Raw genomic sequence first — 20749 nt, 5'->3', positions numbered from 1 at the left:
GGGGCTGTGGTCGCCGACGGCGCGATGGCCATGGTGCCCTACGAGGAGGGAGGCGGCTGGGCAGCGCGGCAGCTGCACAGGCCTTCGGCCACCTTCCACTTCGCCAGCCGCACCATCCGCCTCCAGCAGGACTGGCGGCGGCTGGGGGTGGCGGCCGTGGTCTGGGATGCGGTAGGTGTTCATGGCCAGCGGAGCTTTTCTGCACTCGGTGGCCTCCTGTGTCTCTTGCCGAGCTTTCAGAGTCACCGTAGAAAATTATTTAACGTTGAATTGTAAAGGGAAGGCGCTTTTTTTTTTTTTTTTTTTTAATGGTAGGAAAGAAAATGTTAAACTCTGTTTTATTTTTCCCTCTTCCCCCGTAAGAGATCCTGCAGGAACGCAAGGGAAAACCTAAACCCTGCACGGCAAGTACCCAATACAGGAAATATTCTGGATAACTCTCACCTATTTCTTTACAGTGGGTGGTGATGTTAGCTTGGCACCCTTCAGAGCACAGCATGGATTCCACTGCTTGTAGCCTCAAGCAGGACTGCTGATAAACTTCATCTTGGGGATAAGAACTGTCCAAAACAGAGGGGTTTGTGGCGGGTCCGAGGCTGCAGGGCAGCTGACAGCCTCACTGTAGGAATCCAAGGGCTTCCCATCGGGTTGGATCTCAGTCCACACACAAACTGCACTTCTGTCTCTAGTTTAAAAGAAGAAGCATAGCATTTTTAGCAAACTTCTTAAATGAATTGGTGTACAGGGCTGCTGATCTTTTCTGGACATCAGCTTTGACGGAACTTGCTGTGGGGAGAGGTCCTTATCAAGATCTATGTTACATATAACACACTAGATAGAACCAGCTGGAAGTACCACTTTATTTTCCCAGTATCCTTCCCGAAGGCATGCCAGAGTTGTGCAGAAACCTTCTGAAATACCATACAAGATACTATGAAACCTTATTCTGGACTTCTGCAGTACTGTGTTCATTTACTTGTGTTTGACAACCCTGCAGCTTTTCCTTTCCAAATACAACTCTTTCTATCTCCTGTCACGTTTGGGGATTCGTGGAGCAGTTACCATATCCAAGTTGTAACCTCTGTGATCCCCTGTCACGTTTGGGGATTCGTGGAGCAGTTACCATATCCAAGTTGTAACCTCTGTGGTTCTTTTTTCCTTTTGCCAGTAAGAGTTTTCCATAAAACTCTATGAAAAACTTCCATAAAACGTAAAAAGACTACATGTGCACACAGGAGGCAGAGAAGGGCTCAACAAAGTCTTGATGCAGACCTGAAGCACCTGACCCTTCCCATAACCTTCTCTCTCAGGTTAAACCAGAAACCTTGTATTCAGTATGACTGAAATGAGCCCTGTGCTTAACTGCCTTTGTCTCTTGGCTTAGGCTGTTGTCCTGTGTGCTTATCTGGAGATGGAAGGCATTGATCTCAGGGATCGGTCTGTGATTGAGCTGGGAGCTGGAACTGGATTGCTGGGAATAGTGGTCACATTACTAGGTAAGGGCTTTTTTGTTGTCTGATTTAAAGCAATTCACAACTGTAGTAAAACTGGCCTTTCTACATGTACATGCCTGGTATAGAAGTGAGCACCAAAGCTGCATGTGTGAACTGTGATGGTTCTTCTCTGAGTCATCTTCCTTCCTTGTTAGCCTTGAGAGCCTGCTGCGATATTTGTTGTAGTGATGGTGCCACTGCAGTTTACTTTATGGCGGGACCCTGTTAAGGCTGACGCCTGTTGCCATGGCAGGCAGCTCAGCAGCATTCAGCTCTGCAGCTATTCCCCCCCCCAGGGAACAAGTGCTGTGCTTCCCGTCTTCCCCTTGTCCTCGGATGCAGTTAGAGCCACAGACAGAAACCACTCTGAGCCTGCATAAGCCTTGCATTAGCCTGTCTTGCAGACAGGGAAGCCAGGGCATGGAGAAGTGAAGTGATTTGCTGCTGATCTGTCTGTGGCTGAAACTGGGTACTATGTTAAATTTGTGCTATCTTTCCCAGGTTAACTTTGTAATTCAATGCTCTAATGGCTCTGAAAGGTGCCTATTGAAATAATAGAAACAAAGCAGTTTGACAAAATACAGTCATGCCATGCAAAATCACACAGGCACAACTTTTGTCTGACCTGTGAAAGAGGCTCTCTAGCCGCCTCTCTCCTAGAGAAAAATATGGAATTGGAGCAGGTTAATTGTAACAACCCCTGTAATTTATTCTTTTGTTACTATGGAAAGGCTAAAAGTAACTCCTTGACTTTCATGCATTAGGAAAAAGCACCAGAAAACATGCTTTTTCCCCCTACCCAACTTAATCTTCATGTAGAGTACACTTTATATTCTTAAGTGACTGATGAAGGGTAGGATGTCTGTAGATGGAGGAGGGGCGGTTTGCTTGTTATGTTCTTTTGTTTGCTTGTTTTTAATCAAGCAGCTCAGGGGAGCTGTTAATGTTTAACAGGAACTAAGGAGCCTGCTGGAGTTAGAGCATTGTATTCCACATGCTGTACTGAGGGACATGGACTGTTAGTGTGAGCCGTGTCCTCCTGTCCCCCTTAGGTGCCCGTGTTACCATCACAGACAGGGCGGCAGCACTGGAGTTCCTGGAGTCAAACGTGCAGGCAAACTTACCCCCTGAACTACGTCCCAGAGCTGTGGTGAAGGAGCTGACATGGGGAAAAGACCTGGATAACTTCCCTCCAGGAGCATTTGACTTCGTCCTGGGTGCAGACATTGTTTATTTGGAAGAAACATTTGCAGAACTGCTTCAGACGCTGGAGCACCTGTGCTCAGAGCAAACTGTGATTCTTCTTTCCTGTCGTATCCGCTATGAACGGGATCTCAAGTTCTTGAAGATGCTGAGAGACCGTTTCTCTGTATACGAGGTCCATTATGATTCCAGTAAGGATGTTCATATCTACAAAGCACAGAGGGGTAGTCGCAAGGATGACTTTTGACTCTGTGCTTTGTTAATAACCCACGGATGCTGTTCAATTCTTCCCTTTGTTTCTACTCAATACACTCGTTCCTAAGCATGAAGTTGCAGTTGTGTTATTTCACTGTCTTCTTGTTCTGATGGTCTTGACTGATCTCTTGGTCTGATACAGCAAGGATCATTCTGCATATTGAACCTCTGCTTCATTTCTGAGTAGAGTTGTATAGGGTGTTCCACTCTTTTTATCAAATGTAACTTTTTAAACTGATTTAAGTTGCAGAAATCTTCTGCACCAAAATTGTTATGTCAAAAGGTATCTTGTTTGAAATCAAACCACACAACTTCTGGGGAAAACTTAAAGAGATTACAGTGGGGTTTTTCCCTTTACCACTTCCTTAACTCCTGAAGAGTAAGAGCGGGTGAAATAAAAGCTAATGCTCCAGCTCTAAATGCTTTAACTCTTCAGGACTTCTGCATCTTAGAAGTTGTGGTAAAAGAAACCACTTAAAGGGCAAAAAGAATCAAAGGCAGATGCTATAAAGTTGTTCTATTGCTGTCACTGCTGCACTGAAGAGGCACAGTGAAACGAAGAACAAGATCTGGAGGGGCACTGGGAGCAGGGATTGCCAAGTAAGCCAGCTTAGAAATCAATTTTTACCTGACTTGCAAGTGAGTGGGCTACGCCTGCAGTACCAAAACAGTTGTGGTTTCTGAGTTGTCCCTGACAAGTTTGCTCACACAGATCAAGGCTCCTTGGAGGAGATACACATGCACATGTGCCACCAAGAAAGTGCAACAAGGAGATTCAAGTTGTTCTTAAAATATCAAATCAGTCCTTGACTCTCAAAGTACTGTTAGATAATGTTCTACTTTGTGCCTTTGTTTGTGCTCCCTCTGTCTCTGAGAGCTGTGTTTTAGGAAAGGAGGGTGCTCTGTAAAGCCTCTGTAGCCGGGGATGTACTTACTCTTGCATTACTTGGGACCTTGGGGCAGTGTCTAGATTTCAGTGTGCTTTCAGTGCACAGTGGTAGTTAAGACATTGTCCTGAGTAACAGATTTCATACCTTGAGCTTGTAAAATACATCTGTGTGTTTATCCCGCAAGGTCTGGGAGTCCAGCTCACACCAGCAGCAGACTTCCTTCTCTTTCTAGTGGTGGAAGGATGAAACTGATGAAAACAATGGGTGAACAGAAGATATCTACATATCTAAACGCAGGAATTGCTTTACTACTTTTTTTGTGTGTGTGGATGTGGAGCTTTTTTGCTTTAAACTTAAACTCAAAAAGCCTCAGGGCAGGCTCAGACTTGGAGCATGTGCTTGTCTTTGGCACTGGCAACAGCAGAACAAAGCAGCAGCTGCTTTGGGCCATGGACATTTTGGAACTTTATGTCATTTCTGCTCCCATCATACTTCCTGGTCAGTGGACCAGAAGTGCAGTACTGACTGTAATCTGGAAATGACACATTTACCATTAAGGTTTGTGCTTCATCCGTGGCACGTCTTGCATGTTCTCAGCAAAGTTCCTTGCTTGGCTTCGGACCCAGTCTGGGAGTTGCTGCTCTGAATCACTTGGTGTAACAGTATCCTCAGAAGCCACATGGTGTCACTAAAACAGTTCTTAGGCGGCTGGCTGGGAATTCGCAGCCTGAAACGAGTTGAAGTCAGTTTGGGGAAAGGAAGACAGCACCTTTAATTGAAAACAGATCATGAGATGAGCTCTCATGTGTTAGGTGTAGCTTCTTCTGTCCTATCAGCTTGGTGAGCAATAGTTGAAAAGAATTATGAGCTCTCCCCACTCTCTCTGGCTCTAGTTTTTGGAGTGTGGCTATAAGTTCTCACCTCTCCTATTCCTTTTCCTCCCCACTGGTGTTTCCTTGTCTCCAGGCTCATCTGGGATTAGGCATTAGGCTCATCTGTAGCTCAGGCTCCCCTCGGGCTGGAGCTGGCAGAAAGCCGTGTGCTGGTGCCTGGGCTCGTCAGTGCCCAAGGGAACTTTTCTGCGGGAAAAGCCTGGCCATGCTCGGCCCTCACAGGAGGCTGGAGCCTGCAGTACTGACAGCCATAGCAGCTTGCACTGTTGCCATAGCAGGAACATGCTAAAAAGCCTGCTCAAATAGCACAGAATACAGCACAGAATAAAGCCTGGTGCAGCAACCTACACACTTCGAAGAAGGGGGCTTTGCCCCAGGCCTTGTTTTGACGTTAGTGTTAGAAACAGTTTTGTACTTTTAAAACAAATCAGTTTAATTCCATCTCTTTCTACTTGTCAAGTTTTCAGTGTCAGATTTCCCATTGCTGCTGTTACAGCCCAGCCATCCTGCCAGAGCAGGCATGTGCCAGTGGAGACCAGGCTTGGCTTCTTTTGCCACGCTGCTGTTACCCAGCAGCTGTATGCACACCCAAGGGAGTATGTTTGAAGGCTGAAGTGATGCTACTGCCCATAAATAATTCTGGAGAAAAGCACGAGATGGCACTGGCAGCTCAGGTGAGTGCCTTGCCCCTGACCTGCAGAGCTGAGCTCTTGGTGGCCCTTCCCCAGCCCAGCAAGTGGCACCCCCAAGGGGACACCTTCTCTGACTGCTGCTGGGGTGCAGGTTGTTAGATTTAGGAGACCAGATCCAGGAATATTGCAGTTAGGCCACAACCATGTATGTGTCAGTTGTGGTTGCATTTAAAGGTACAGTGTTTAGGGGCAGGCATCAACCCTGGTAACAGTAACTCAGCTGAAACCTGCAGTCCATCCCTCCTGGGCAGTGCTGACACCCACGTGCACCAGGCAGTGAGCGCTGCCTTCTGTTGTCCCAGGCAGGGCTTCACAGGTTTTTTGTATTCCCATCACACTTACCTTCAGGGAGAGGTCAGGAGTGAGTCAGGCCATGAGTGAATCACGCCAGGCGCGCAGGACAGAAGTAGCAGAGATGTAACTGCTGGTGAGTGAGCAAAGAGAGCAGCCCTCTGCATTGACACCTGCAAACTCCAGTGTCCCAACCCACGGCTCCCACGGGAGCTCCTGCTCTAGTATGAGATGATGCATGACAACAGCTGTTGCCAGCAGCTGTCTGGCAATTGATACTAACACCCTGCCCAAGCACTTTCTGTCACCCTGTTCATCCCAGCACTAGAGAATCCCACTCTCCTTTGGGTGGTTCCATTGCACTGGTCCTGTTTTGTAACAGGTGATCTGAGCTCGTCTGTAGGAAGGCTGTGTTTGGCATGTGTCCCTGAGTAGTGGGGCAATGCACAAATTGTCTCCTGAGAAATTCACTCACTCTAGGGAGTAGGTCCAAGCCACAGAACAGTGACCAGGTAAGACACAGTCATGGTGTGGGACTGAGAAACCATCCCTGAAACATGCCATTTTGCAAGAAAACAAACTTTTCTGAAATGTCATTGCAACTAAGGTAGTGTTTGATTGATCTTAAGATACATAGTATGAGATTCAGCTCTGCATCTTATGGACAAAGAGCTTTAAGGTACAGCAGTGTCAGAAGAATGAGGTTTACCAGTGGACTACACAGGGACCTGTGTTACCCAGTTCTTTTCAGTGCAAAATTCAAGCCAAACTGCATTTTCATCTCAGGGACTAACCCCTGCTTGGGATTCTCCCTCATTACTGGAGATTTTTCTGAGCAAGAACACGAATGGCATTAAAAAAACCTACAAAATCCCAGCTGTAATGAGCTGACCTTACTGCTTCCCCTTGATTTCACTGGAGGTGTGTTTACCTCCGTGCTGAATTTGTTCTCTCTCCTGGCTTCCATCCCAGTATTTGGATCCAGCCTTGCAGATTACATAATAGGGTTGCGATCCGTGCAGTGTTTGCTGCCTTCTGTCTCTGTTCTGTTATTAAGATCAGTAGTACATGGTTTACAGGAATGCTTAAAAGTGAGACATGCAGCACACTTAAACTGTGAAAGGTGTAAGCCTTTCAGACATTATTAAACAACAGAACTGCCACCAGAATGGATACTGAAGGCAGGTTTAAAAATATCAGGAGGAAGAGAAACTTTGTTTTTCAGGACTTAACCTCTGACTAATCTAATTCAATTAAGATTAAAAAAGCCTTCTCTTTGGGGAGAATACCTTATGAATACTTAGGGCAGGCCAGAGATTGAGAGGACACCATAGACTGCTCAAAATACACCTTTTCCCATATTCCTCTACCTACCATTTGCCACTAAATTTAGTGTAAATGGAACATCCTGCTCAAAAAAGAGACTTTGTAGAGTTTTTTAAAGCATGTTTATGTGACTGCACATAAATGTTTGTGTAAAAAGGGAGTTATGACAGTTTATACCACAAAGGTTACAGTAAGAAAAAGCACTTCTTTATGACAATAATTCACAAATTCACAAGAATCACTTTAATATACAAAGCAATTACTACCATTCTGAAACACAAAGCAGCTAATATGTACATAGTGTTAATAAAATGCATTATAACCCAGTACATTTTTTTTAAACACAGATAAAGCACAAAAAAAAAATAAAAAAAAAAAAAAAAAAAAAAGGAACAGAACACAACAGGGATGTTTCTAGATTTTTGGGGAGATGTAAAAAAGAATTTATTTCCCCCCAATAATGGATTTTCATTTAGTCTTTTAACTTCCACAAGTATGTGGGAGTCAAGCTCAAATACCCTGCTCTGTGCTGACATGGTTTGGGTAAAGAATCAGAAATGCAGATGAGGTGAACATACTCTTTCCAGCTTACACTACAAAGGGAGAATAATAACCCTCGCTCTGGAAGCTTCCCTGAAAAACATTGTTTCAAAACAATTTCAAATTATAAATCCAGAGTAGAAACAACTTGGTTTTGAACTGAACAAGCAATCTGTGGATCAAAGTCAGTGGAGGGGTTGGCTGCCAACTAGCACCTCTTCTTGCCCTGTTCCCATCCCAAGAAATCCATTATAAGCAGCACAGTTTCAAATCTCATATAAACTTGAAGTTGTAGAACTTTTTAAAATTAATGTTTTCATATAAATAAATGTAATTAAACACACAAAAAATGGAGTGGCACCTGGATAAAACATACCTTGTGGAAAGCACCCAAACGTCCTTAGTTCGTAAGAGTGGCCATTTCCAGATACATGACTGGCTCAAGGCCTGCCTTCCCCATGCTCTCACTCAGCTATCCCCTCATTTAGAGAAATACGCAGCTGAGGCTGAGTGAACCGACTGCTCGAGTCCTGAGTGCACGAACACTCAGCTTATGGAGTGTGCCAGCCATGGGTCATTCCAGCCTGGCCCTGGCCCTTTCCCTGCCAGCACACAGCTCCTGAGGACAGCTGACTGCTCCTGCCTCTCCTGCTGAAAGCGAGCCCTGAACTCACCACAGAGCAAGTCACAAACCTGCACTTGCAGTGCCAGAAAGCAAACAGGTCACTCTCTTCAATTTGTGCTATGCAAATCAGCCCAAGCACATCTCTTTGCAGGCCACAGCTTAAATACATTTAAAAACACATTCCAAGGCAAAACACTTGAAATGCAGACCCTCTTTACCACCTGGATCTGGTCCCTTTTCCCCAAAGATGCACAGGCTTAAGCCTATCTATCTGCAGACCTGAACCTGTCACAAGCACACAGTAGGTGGATTTCAGCACCCTCTCTCACCAATCTGGCTCCTTCCAGACCAACTGAGCTTCAGGATACATTCAGGCTTCTGTAAAATTGTGTCCTTTACAGCTAGCAAATTACACAGCTCAGAAAAAGGTTCCCAGACAGACGACAAAGAACCATCAATGTACTGTATGCTTTTTAAAACCTGCTCACAGTGACAGACTTCAGGGTTATAGTTGAATTATCAATATTCCTGCAAAAGAAAGGTGGTTGTGCTTTTCAAGCAGGGTGACACATTGTCAGTGTACCTTTACTTCCTGGTGTCAAATTATTGGAAAGCCTTTTGATTCATTTTCTTGGAATGCAGCTTGTAAAATCTGCAGACAAATCTCAAATTAAGAAAAGAGGAATAAAGTGGCTGAAAAATAGTTTAGCCTTCCTTCCAAATTAACATCCTTTTCCCACATGGGATCACTGAACTAGTTCTACTCTAAAAATAATTTCACATCCATCCTCTACATACTGCTCTGAGACACCACACGCTTGATTCTTGCCCCTTCAGCTCTCCTGCCCTTCTGAAGCAATGCCTGCTGGGCACCAGGTGCTGATCTGCAAGTTAAATCACAGAAGGAGTCAACTGCTGGGGAGAGGAGCGAATTGTGTCCAGGCAGCAGGATTACAACAATTATGCCAGAAATCTTCTCAAACAAACCAAATTTATCTTAAATTTTGTTCTCTGTATTTTGTTTGGGGTTTTTTGTTTTCTTTTTTTTTTAAAAGTGCACATTTTAATTAAGCATTTACAAAGAACATAGTGTAACAAAAATAAATACATGACCTTTTGGTTGGATCATTGGCAAATGTTACATCACTAACCAGGCTCCAGGGTGCAAAAATTAAAATAAAAACAAGGTCTTAGAAAATCAATTAAATCCTCTATGAACTGTCATAGATTTGCAACCACTGATATTGAACTTGCTTTGATGGGTGGACTTGTCTTTAAACCACAAAAAGCACTGTCTACCATAAATGAAAAAATAAAAATAAAAAAGCAGGTGCTGGTTTTCACTAACAGAACTAACTTTCTGCTACAGTTTACTGGAAGCCCAGATTTAAAAAAAGCAACCTGCGGTGCAAATTCAGGTCAGAAACTATCAGGGCTGTTTTTCCTTATTATATCTTTTTTTTTTTCCTGAGCCTCTTTATGATTCCAAACACCCCACCAATTTTCTGACCGATGTACAAGTACCAGAGAAGACAGTGATCTACAATGCAAATGCCAACAACTACAGGCCAGCCCGACCTACAGGTGTCTGAGCAGTCCTGACGAGCACAACAGGCTAAAATTGTGCTTTTGGATACAAGCAACGGTGCCGGCAACTACCCAGTGCTGGTGAAATTGCTGCCGTAGTAAGAATGCGTTGCCACCACCCCAGGAGGAAAACACAAGTCTTACCAGTGGTTCCTTTAGAAAATAACACCTTAATAACTTTTCCAAATGTTTTGCCTTTGATATATAGCTGCCAAAGAGAAAAAAAGCACGAAAGTGAATTACTCTGGGTGGTGGTGGTTGTAAAACAACTGTTTATGTAATTTCAAAAATCTTCATCAATAAAAAATAAGCCTCACAAAAGCCACGAAAGATGAAATAAAATTATTGAAAATGGATAACTGAGAAACAGCACAAAACAAATCAGTAATAAGCGCTAGAATAACGCAGCCCAGAGCTACTGGGGTGAGGGGAAGCTTTCACACACACACACACATCCACACACACCCAGACACACACAGAAAAGTAAAAATTCTTTTTCTGACCTCCATATACTATAATACTCAGCATTCCTGACTTAAAAGCTCTCAGAGCTGTAGATTATATACTGTGTGTATATATATATATATATGTACATATATTATACATATGTATTTTCCAAGAATATCTAAATTAAAAGAGCACCTTTGACAATATCTGAACTGCCTGATTGGTGCTGTTGTTTTGCAAAATAATGACATTACAAAAATTATATTTCAAACCAATTCTTGTTTATTATGAACATAATGGATCTAGCCCTTTCTAACCCTCTCTTCAGGTAAAACAGGCTATCAGTTCTTGAAAACTCACAACCGTGAGATATAAAACTAATCCTCCCTCCCCCTTGTCAGCATAATTTACATCCTACTTCCAAATGGCCTTAGTTTATAGAAGCTTATTACCCCAACCTCACTACTTGGTAAATAACATAGGAATGGATTCCTGTGTCATATTCTTTCCCTTTTTGGGTCAATATGAATAGTAAAGCATGTATGGGTAGCCTAGCCAGCCCTGTACTTGGTCTAATACATTTTTTATTACTGTAATTTATAATTTTCATTAAATAAATTTGTGTCCCTAAATCCTCAGTGCAGCACAAATAAGATTCTTGCAGACCCCTATGTACTTTAAATTACATTCTTTTTCTTAGCGAAACTTTATTTGCTAATGAAGTCTAGGCTAAAACCACAGCAGGCCACTTGGAGACCACACACAGACAAACTGGTAACACAGCTCTCCGCTCACTGCCACACAAATTTGCACCAACTCTGTATTAGGAGAACCCCACCCGGGCACTGTTTTAGGCTCCCATGCCCATTCAGCCCCCAGGCTTTGTGGCCAGTGATTATCAGCAAGCTCTAGGCAGTGTTTATTACCCACTAGACAGCCCTCAGAGCCCAGCTTGCCCTGCTCAGGTTCACAGCAAAACCTCATGTTGTTGCAAACAGATGTTCTACAAAAGAAACAGCCTTAATGTGGGCATAGACAGCCTCTTCTGTGTTTCTCAAAGCTGGAGGAACCATTCCATGCAATTGCAAATGAGGCCACCATGAGCTTCATGTTTTACAAGAATGACTCCTGCATTATCAACATTTCTGCTTCAGTACTAGTTCTGGAAAATGTAACCGTTTTATGTATTTGTATTCACCAATTTTAAGAATCAGATAATTTTTATAAAAGCACTGCTGAGAACTTAGGGTCTTCTTTAAATTTGCATTGCTAACTAATAGATTCATTTCCCATTAAATAAAAACACAAAAATCAACTCTCTATGGCAGATAAAAATAGACCATTTATAAACCCCCACAAAACTTGTGAAATTACGTCATATTTCTGATATTTATGTTCTCTTCTTGAAATACAAATGTAATTTGAAATTCTTGATAACTCTAGATTTAACAATAATGCTGTAAGTTTAGCCCTGCTCCTTTTAAATTAAGTCTCTTGGAAACTGAATGCCCTCTCAAATGAGAAATCTAGAACTTTTAATACTGCTTAGGTGTTTGAGACTCAACTGCCCAGAGTGTTCCAAGTATTTTTCTTGTAACGTCACACTGATTGTATAACCTTTTAGAAGCTTGTGTGTGAAATTTATCTTAAAAACAGACAGAGTGAATGGGAAAAAATATTAGCTAATACTCTGCTAGGCAAGGCATTAGTATAGACCAGAGCCTTACCCATGTTTCTATACATAGAAGTTTGACCAGAAGACCAAAGTAAACTTACTCCATCAAATGACCCAAGTTAGCATAGTGAGAGCCTGGCTTCAGAGGGCCAGTACACAAACCACACATGATTCTTTTGGACACATTCTTTTTGACAACTTCTTGACGTTCTTTTTTGGTTCCTTTTGAGCATGATTCTTTTCAAGTCCTAATGCATAGTACAGAGTTTTTTTAAATATGAACTACCTTTTTTAACATCATAAATCTGGGGAAGATCACAGTTCCTCAGTGCACAGAAAAAAAATTGATCTTGCAAACATCTGAGGCACATGAGTAATTTTAGTTGCAGGAATAGATTACTCAGTAAATCTGACCCTTACCATGAAAAAATACCCCAAATAAATTAAGAGTTTAGCTAACCTGGCCAGGTTCAAATAATCAGTGTTGTCCCTTGCAAAGCAGAGTTGGAATATTTGTGTTTGAAGTCCTCTTTAATATTTGAGATTGTCCTAGTAGTTGTCATACTGCAATTTAATTTATGTATAGAAGGCAACCTCAAAGTTTGAAAAAGAATTTAGCAAACCAGGCTGATATTTCTATTGAGTACAATAATTTCCATTGCGTAAGACAGTGGTAGGGAAATAAAAACAACCTCATTGCTTGAGAGGACTTGGGACACAGACCATACTGTCATCAGGGAGTACTTAAGTGGCGTTGGCCATGCTTCAACTGCTTAGTTGTTCTGCATACAAATAGGTAGTGCTTTCATGTGTTACCCCTGCTTACTATGTGACTGTTTTCAGAACATCACTATTGCATCTTTTTAAAAATTATTTTCTTTCCCATCCAAATATAATTTCCCAACCTATATCCTATGAAGTTGGTGTCTGTTTTCTGTGCATTCAGAATGCTGAATGCACGTGCACACATAAGCTATGAGAAGCAACAACTGACCAGTGAAGCTCATTTCAATGCATTTGTTTATGAGGTATGGAGAAGGTTTTACTAGTCCAGGAGGGCTTAATAGAGATTGCAAATCAACCCCCCTCCTGGGCTAGTTTGAAAAAGGTCTGTTATCTCCACACCAAGAACGTGACAGTGAAGCGCCCTTTGTTTGGCATGCTGCTTAGCCGTGTGTCTGTACAGTTTATCGTGAATGTGTGAAACCAATTTGGCAACCATTGCTGCTTCATTGTACTATGCATGCTCCACCTATGCGGCCCACAGTTGTCTGGACCAAGAGGCTGGGATGGTTCTGTCTCTAAGGCAATGGAAAGAGCTCAGCACAAATTCTTGACATCTTTACAAAAGGACCCTCCCCACAGTAACTTCCCAAGTGACCACTGTTACTCCTTGAAGAGGATCGGGAGATGAGAAAGAAGCCTGTTCTTCTTCTTCTTCACGCTGAGATTGATGATGAAATTCATCTTGTAAGGGGAGAAGTGGAGGCAAGTACTTGAACATTCACAGTTTGATGCAAAGCACAGATGAAGTATATTCTGTAGTTGCTTCAGGCAGTTTTGCGCATAGAAAAAAAGAAATGTTTAGAAAATAAAAAGTTTACTTTGTCTTTCTGGGTATAGCCAGAACCAGTCTCTATCCCAACTGGACAAGTGAAAATGAGAATCCAAAATTAATCTGATTTGTGGCAGTAAAGGTCCTTAAGTGCTTTCAACTCCTCAATCAGTGTCTTGTTTTGGTTTTCAAGCACAGCCACTCGATTTTCTAGACATTTCACATATTCCTTTTTCTTCCTGCGACATTCACGTGCTGCCTCTCTGCAAAGCAAAAAAGGCCATTGAAACCCAGAACAATCATTTGCAGACATGGGCTACTTAACTGCTTTCAGGCAAACCTTTACTAGTACTGCCATTTTCAGCATATGGAGGTATTGTTAAGAAATGCAAGTGAGGAAAAAATACCGAGTTCATAACTGCTCCTCACAAATCACAAAAACTCAAGATCCACACATCATTTCAACATATAGATCCCAGTAAGACAGCACCAATAAAATTCTGTTTCTGTGAGAAAAGGATCCTATTCAGTGATAAAATTTTGCTTTCAGGATTTACATTAGAGCCTTTAGGCTGAGTCAAGTGCTGCTGCAATAATTTAACTGATTTTATTATCATCTATTATGCTTTTTATAGTCTTTACCTTTTCCCTTTGCTGCAGTCCAACAAGATGATCAACTGGTGCAAAAAAGCACTATTTAGAGCATTCGTGTATCTGCTCTTGAGCAAGGCTTTCATTTTAATAATGATGTCTGGATCACTGCAATAATATTAATGACTCAAATAAAAACATCACAAAATAAACAGTAACTAGGAACCATATAATTCTTTAGTCCCTGTCAGCTATGCCAAAAACAGACCTCAAGATAGTCAAACTTCTAAGTCTTGCTTGTAAAGAGTGAGCTGCCTGTAGGTAACTTGGTAACATACGAAGAACACCAGTGAAAAATACCAGAAAGGTATTAATGTGCTGCTGAGCATCCTGAAGGCAGAACACCAAGGCAGGAGCTACCCTGCACAGCAACACAATGGCACCAATGTGCAAAGTAAGCACAAGGCTAATGCCATGGGCAGATGGGAGCCCAGGCAGAGGGCTCTCCTCCTGCAGTGCAACTTGTCCAAGGAGCACTCTGCAGACACATGGAAATAAACACACTTGTTTGCCCTGAACCTTCAGGTGCAAAGCAGAACAGCTTCAAAAATAAGAGTCTGTGTGCCCCTTCATTGCAAACGCTACACAGACTGGTGAGACAGTCAGTGTTCTGGGAAATGAGAGGACAAATTAGAACCCAGTGCCTTCCCTTATTAGATAAATAGTAGCTGTAAAAAAAGAATGCATTCCAGGACCTAAATGATAAGAAGCCTCTAAGTAATTTTTGAAATTCAGCTCCACAAATGAGACAGGATGAAGAAAACATAGTCTGTAAGCCCTGAAAGGACTCAGGTATTCATTTGTCAAATACAATATCACATACTTGCAGTGCTTCAGTAAGCCAAGTGTAACACTTAGAATTTAAGTAATTTTGGGCTGGTACCAAAACATTAAGTACTACTGGATCAGGGAGTGCCTCCCAGTGCAAACTACTAACATGTCCCCTTGGGTGACAACATTTTCTTTCTGTGACTTTTTTCCAGCTTAGGCTGTGTATATTAAGCCACCTCAAGTCTGTGTGTGCTATTTGTTCATTATGAACAGCCGGAATTATACTGACTTGCAGAGAACTTTAAAAATGTAAAATTTATACAGAAAATTTACACAATAATATCTATGAATATTTACACTATAATCCTCCAATAAGTACCACCTTACCATCTGCCTCTCTATCCTTTTTCCCCACTTTGCTATGGAGCTTAGATTTGCAAGTATCTATTAAGCAGACAGCCTAAAAGCACCACATGCAACATGATACTGTTGCAAAAGCTGTCGATTTAACTCAAGTGGGGTAATTCCCCATTGTTTTTCTTGGCTTTCACAAACACAAAAGCTTTCTTTTACTAGAGTAAGACTGATGATTAAATGAGGGTATTCTGTGATCCTAATTAAATTTTTTTCAAATGCAGAGCCTGAAAGGGTGGTATCTACTATCTACTATTCACTCGTAGGAGAAAACTATATAAAAAGGGAGAACAAAAACCTTTTAAAAAAGTGAACTCTGCTGTTCAGCATTATTTCCTTCATTAAAGCCCCTCGAATAAGCACTGGGTCTGCTCAAGTAAGTTTCTATTGTGTTCACAGCACAGCAACCTAGAGAAGATAAATGAACCTGGTTTTTTTGTGAACATCAGTTTTTTCGGACTGACAGATGAAGTTAACAAGGCTCTCAGGGGGCTTCCCCTGCTCAGAAGGGTGGGAAGCACTGTGTTCCCAGTGTTACAGTACAACACACAGGCTCCAATCTGTGGCCTGTGGATAAGAGTTTAAAGCTTGATGTGATGGGTCAGTTCAGGCCCACCCCTTCCCACTCCGACAGTAACAGACTTCAGGAACATCGTGCCCACCTTCTCCCTACTGCTCCCTTCCTTTGCTACCTCCACCCACTCCCACTATGTAAGCTTAGCTGTTCCTCCTCACAAGCTGAATCCTACAGAATCAAGTCTTCTCTATCTTTCTTTCAGCCTGTCTGCTGCTACGACTGGCTCCACAAGACTTCAGTCAAAAGGAATAGCTGCTCGTTTAGCCTTTGCTTGAGCCTTTCTGCCCCTGGAGGAGAAAACCCAGAGCAGCTGAAAGACCAAGTGAGACAATCAAGAAAGTACTCACGAAGAGCACACGTGGGCCAGCAGCAAGGAGAATGCATGCAGGAGGCTAAGGGAAAGAATCCAGGAAAGGAAACCACATGAATGTAGTAACTCCAAAAAAGCAACTCATCTTGGTGTTTGTAAGAACATATCTGCAGTCATACAAATATCTCACCAATTACTTTTCTCCTTATTGCAACAACCAAATTCACGTACCTCACAGAATGAGTCTGACACTTTACTCAAGGTTTCACAGTCACAACACACGGCATTAGTAGATATGTATCTCTGCTTTGCATCTTTAAATAAAAGCAAATTCTTCATAAAACATTTCATAACATGACTAGGAAAGATCAGGACTCTTAGTGCTTGACACTCCAGGCCTGACTAGAGCTGACTGGGAAAAAAGAAGTGATGTGAATATACGTGCCTGTTCTTCATCAGACGCACTTCTCTCTTCCGCGCGGCCTCTTCTGCTGGCTGGGTCGGAAGTGCTGGAGAGGATGCCATGACTACTCCTGGTGCAATGGTGCTGGTCGGGGCGGTGCGGATCTGGTAGGTCTGCACATCTCCTGAGGCAGCTACAGGGACACACGGGAACAGGATCAGTCTGGTGACAGCGCTGTCACACGTGCTGTGGAGAGCACCCATTCACCTCTCTGACCTGTCATCTCTCTAACCGTGCACCCTGGGCCACAGCTCAGGAGGGACGGCCATCATCTGGGCCATCAATGATACCTCACACTTAGTTTAATAATACATGCAAGGTTTTGGGCATTCCTGCTGAAGAAGTCTTCACTTGTGCTTGATAGCTTGATTTGTCTTGCAGTATAGCTGTGCTTCTTTCTCCCTCAGTGTATTTCTTTGTACTTCTCTGGTTTTCGGGAAGTTCTAGCAGTTCCAGAGAAGGATGGGGTCAACACTATTTTCTAGCTATGCTCCGAAAGTCTATCTTCAAAAGGAGGAACTGCATGTGTAAGTATCTAGCAGAGAAAAAAAGGTGAAAAAATGTAGTATTTATGCCCACAAGAGGAGGACAGCGCACTCTATTGCTTCTCTAAAATAAGCAAGGTCTTAGCTTTCTTTTCTTGTCTTTATTGTAATCTAGGAGTGTGTTAATTTTGCCTGAGCTCATAAATAACCACAATACCACCTAAAGAAATTAGATGTCCTTAAGAACACAAAAAAGAAGATCAATGCACCAGTAGTATTCTTCTCTGCTATGCATTTTTACTGATGCCTGGTAAACTCTTCACTGGATAACTTTCAAATGAACTACTTTACAATCACAGAAGCAGGGGTACCCTTCTGCTGTTATTTTCAATAAAAAATTTTGTAATACCCCTCAATTTTTAATAAACCAAAATATGTATTTTAATACAATAGCCCCCCACATCTTATTCTAAGAGAAAATAGCTCTGCCAAATTGAGGGCTAGACCAAATAATCACTTAAGGCACTCTCCTAAATAATTCTGTGATTCCAAGACTCACTGATTGAGTCACTCACTCAGTGACTAGTTACAAAAGTCACAGTGGGAAGGAATTATGACTTGCAATTGAAAAGAGGAAAAAATTACTAATAAATTGAAGTGTCCTTTTAGAAAGAATCAAACATCCTTCTCTCCTATCTTTAATGCTTTGCTTTAAATTTCCTATTGTTGCAGATATGGGAGAACTCAGAACTCTAAAGCGGTATTAGTTTTTGCAGAACATATAAAAAAATTTGTGTGGACAAAATGCAGGAAATACAGCATGGAAAAGTAAAAATAAATATATTAAACCTCAAATATCCACAATTTTACCAATCTAACAGAAGAGGCTTTAAGAAAATGTGACAAATAGCTTTGTCCAAAATTTCAGTAATTTTATGGACTTACCTGTGCCAAAGCTGTTAATTCTGTTTCCTGACACATTTGAGGGAGTCAGGTTGGCAACTTATATCTGCATGGAGAAAATATTACACAGAATGACTGCCTGTGAAGTTTCTCACCTTGTACAACAACTTGGTTGCTGGGTACAAGTATCTGCTGTCCATCTGTGGTCTGTGCATATTGTAAAATGGTGGTGCCAGGTTGGGTTGCAGCTGCATTGGTCATTGTCAATGTCTGGAGACCTTGTACTCCATCTGTGCCATTGTTAGACAACTGTATTGCTCCTCCTTGGGTGATAGCAACTGCAGACAAAAAAAATCAACCCAGCATTTAAGACACTAATTTACTCATTAACTTACAGAAACCTAGGTATGGAAGAATACTGATCTGAGCTATAAATCCTTTGAACACTAACACACCCCCAAATCAAACATGTGGCTTCAATGCACATGAAAGAAATCATCCTTTGAAAGCTAAGTTTTCAAATGTTTGTGAGGGCCAAAACCCACAGCCTAAAATACAAATTAGTTTCTCTAATAAAACAGCATCACACAGAGGACCTACAATCCTTCCCCAGGAATATTTTTTAATTTGTTAGTTAAGATTTTCTTCTTGGTTGGTTTGTTTTTCTCAGTCCTTACTTTTTCTTCTCATCTGAAATTCCTCTCATCCTCTGTGCTTTATGCCCTTCAGTCTCCTCTGCTGCTACTGCTATCCATCTTGTGTTTCACTTTCCTTTGCTTTGGCATTTTTTTTCCTGCTGACTGTATCCCCCCTTCTCTACAACTTCCTCAAACCCTTCCTAGGCTGTTTTTTCATTCATAAAGGTACAGTCTGGTTTAGGCATTCTTAACTTTGCTGTTTTTTTCCGCTTTCTTTCCCTCAGTCCTGTCATGCAGGTATACTGGGACATCACCCCTTTTGTGACTGCACAGAATTTCACTGTGTTCCTGTATTCAGACACAACAAAATCTCAAGTGTCTGCACAAGCAGTTATTTTACAGTTATAATAGGAATCAGAAGCAACCACATCTGTTTCAACAAAATTAAGCAGGGTACAAGGCAAAGGGGCTAAGGAGTAAACAGAGATACAAAATTTTACAGAGATTTTAAGAGACAGATATAAACAAGTAGTTCTCCCTTTTGTATGTGTTGTATGTCTCCTACTGTATGTGTTTGTGTGAGATATGTGAGCATGTCTTTTATCTTTACTGCCATATCCTCAATCATTCTTCAAGTCAAAGCACTGACTCTATAAAATCTTATAAACACAGAAACATGTACTTATGATATATATTAAGGTTGTTGACATTCTCGTTGTTTCAAGACTTTCTAAAAATGTAATTGCAGACTGTCATGTTTTTTTCCTAATGATGAGGTTACAGTTTCGTGAACAAGTGTTAATAATCTGCCAAGAAAGAAAAGAAACTTCTGAATTCCCCCATCTAGTTCCTGAAGTGAAGAAGTTTATAATAGCATTATAGTTAGTTCTTATTTTGCCTCAGCATACACTAGCTGCACCAAGTGGCAAGCAGTCCCAGAATGTTAACTGAGCCTTTCAAACGCTTACAATAGAAATGTGTTTAAAAGGCCTGGTTATCAGTCAAAATAAACTTTTTTTCACCTCCTGCTTTGTCCTAGTCCAAACAACGGTTATAGAAATAATAGTTCTTCATCTTCTCATCCCCACTTACTAGCACCACTGAGAAATTCAGACTACATACTGTACTGCCCACTGCTGGTTTGGTAAATGGGAGTTGGCACCGTAACAGTGGCGATGGCAGGTGCTGCTGTTTCCTCTTCAGACTTTTCTTCTTCAATCCTTGGCACTCCTGGGGCGTCTGAGGACAAGTCATTCAAAATTTTTCTGGCAAAGACAGTGTGTTGTAGAGATTTTAATAAAAATTGGGGGAGAAAAATAGTCTATCTGATACACAATGTTGGGGAAAACTGTGAAGTGCAGCAAGCCAGTAAGGAAAATATGAGTGCAGAATGAAAACCACACACTATCTTCAAACTCTTACTGGAGAGGATTGTTCAAAATGCCAAGCAGTGATGGGCAAGGGAGCCAGCACAGAACAGCTGTGCTTCTCAAAACCCACGATACAGCTATCACAACCTTCCCTTTTTCTTCAGAGCATGTTTCTCTCATCCATTTTTGTTTCCTGCTTTTAGCTATACAAACATTTGAAAAGAAGTTAGAACCTGTCACCTCACTTACGCTGGGGGAACTGCTCCATTTCAAAGACTATAAACACCTTAGCCAGACAGCTAAGTACCAAGGGAGTCAGCAGGAATACTTGCAGAGAGCAACCAGTTCATAATTTAACACCTGCCTGGGAGACAATACCAAGTGTTTGAGAACAGTCTCACAGTTATGTTCACAGGTGCCTTGCCTAAGAAAGTTCATGGGTAAAGGAAAGAACAGATTTTTTCATTATTTCCATGAGCTAATTACCCAAAGTTAAAACTTCTAAAACATCACTGCTACAGGTCCCACTGACCATGACTGCAGACTGACCACTACAGTCACTGCAATTTGCATCACTGAGATCAAACACTGTCCTTCCTCAGAGGACTGTCAAGCCCTTCTCACTGCTTGCATATTCTGTTATGTCACTGCAAAATGCAGTAAATGCCCTTAGGTAAATGTAAGGCCTTCAGGTA

The 20749-nt window shown here is 41.8% G+C and overlaps 2 protein-coding genes and 1 long non-coding RNA gene across 6 annotated transcripts in view; 1 reads left to right on the top strand and 2 right to left on the bottom strand.

Moving 5' to 3' along the window:
• Positions 1 to 6: 6 nt before the first annotated feature.
• On the top strand, positions 7 to 17588 carry LOC121672826 (protein N-lysine methyltransferase METTL21A-like). 3 transcript variants are annotated; one of them, XM_042045729.1, is made up of 3 exons: positions 7 to 171; positions 1385 to 1496; positions 16088 to 17588. In XM_042045729.1, exons 1-3 carry the CDS (start codon positions 25 to 27, stop codon positions 16135 to 16137), a joined length of 309 nt encoding a protein of 102 aa, XP_041901663.1. In that variant the 5' UTR covers positions 7 to 24; the 3' UTR covers positions 16138 to 17588. The 3 variants fall into 3 exon arrangements, with proteins under 3 accessions (XP_041901663.1, XP_041901661.1, XP_041901662.1); XM_042045727.1 differs by lacking the exon at positions 16088 to 17588 and adding an exon at positions 2546 to 3025; XM_042045728.1 differs by lacking the exons at positions 7 to 171; positions 16088 to 17588 and adding exons at positions 364 to 404; positions 2546 to 3025.
• On the bottom strand, positions 980 to 1315 carry LOC121672827. Its single transcript, XR_006019005.1, has 2 exons — positions 1141 to 1315; positions 980 to 1079 (listed from the first exon to the last, which is right to left on the bottom strand). It is a non-coding gene; the product is annotated as an uncharacterized LOC121672827 (long non-coding RNA).
• The window catches only part of LOC121672825 (cyclic AMP-responsive element-binding protein 1), a 36902-nt gene continuing 23301 nt past the window's right edge, over positions 7149 to 20749 (bottom strand). For both annotated transcript variants that reach the window (XM_042045726.1, XM_042045724.1), the window contains 4 exons: positions 19807 to 19949; positions 18202 to 18384; positions 16641 to 16791; positions 7149 to 13735 (listed from right to left, as the gene is read on the bottom strand). In XM_042045726.1, coding sequence (XP_041901660.1) covers positions 13591 to 13735; positions 16641 to 16791; positions 18202 to 18384; positions 19807 to 19949 — 622 coding nt within the window. In that variant the 3' untranslated portion in view covers positions 7149 to 13590. The remainder of the gene's footprint in view (positions 13736 to 16640; positions 16792 to 18201; positions 18385 to 19806; positions 19950 to 20749) is intronic.

This window comes from Corvus kubaryi, unplaced genomic scaffold (genome assembly GCF_017639235.1).
Source record: "Corvus kubaryi isolate FWS band 111438036 unplaced genomic scaffold, C.kubaryi_AGA036_p1.0 64991, whole genome shotgun sequence".
In the NCBI taxonomy this organism is placed as follows: domain Eukaryota; kingdom Metazoa; phylum Chordata; class Aves; order Passeriformes; family Corvidae; genus Corvus; species Corvus kubaryi.
This window is presented reverse-complemented; position numbering and strand designations above follow the sequence as displayed.

Coding starts and splice junctions, on each gene's coding strand:
- LOC121672826 (XM_042045727.1), top strand. CDS start 25: ATGGCCATGGTGCCCTACGAGGAGGGAGGCGGCTGGGCAGCGCGGCAG. Junction 172..1,384: donor CGGCCGTGGTCTGGGATGCG/GTAGGTGTTCAT, acceptor CTCTTGGCTTAG/GCTGTTGTCCTGTGTGCTTA. Junction 1,497..2,545: donor AATAGTGGTCACATTACTAG/GTAAGGGCTTTT, acceptor TGTCCCCCTTAG/GTGCCCGTGTTACCATCACA.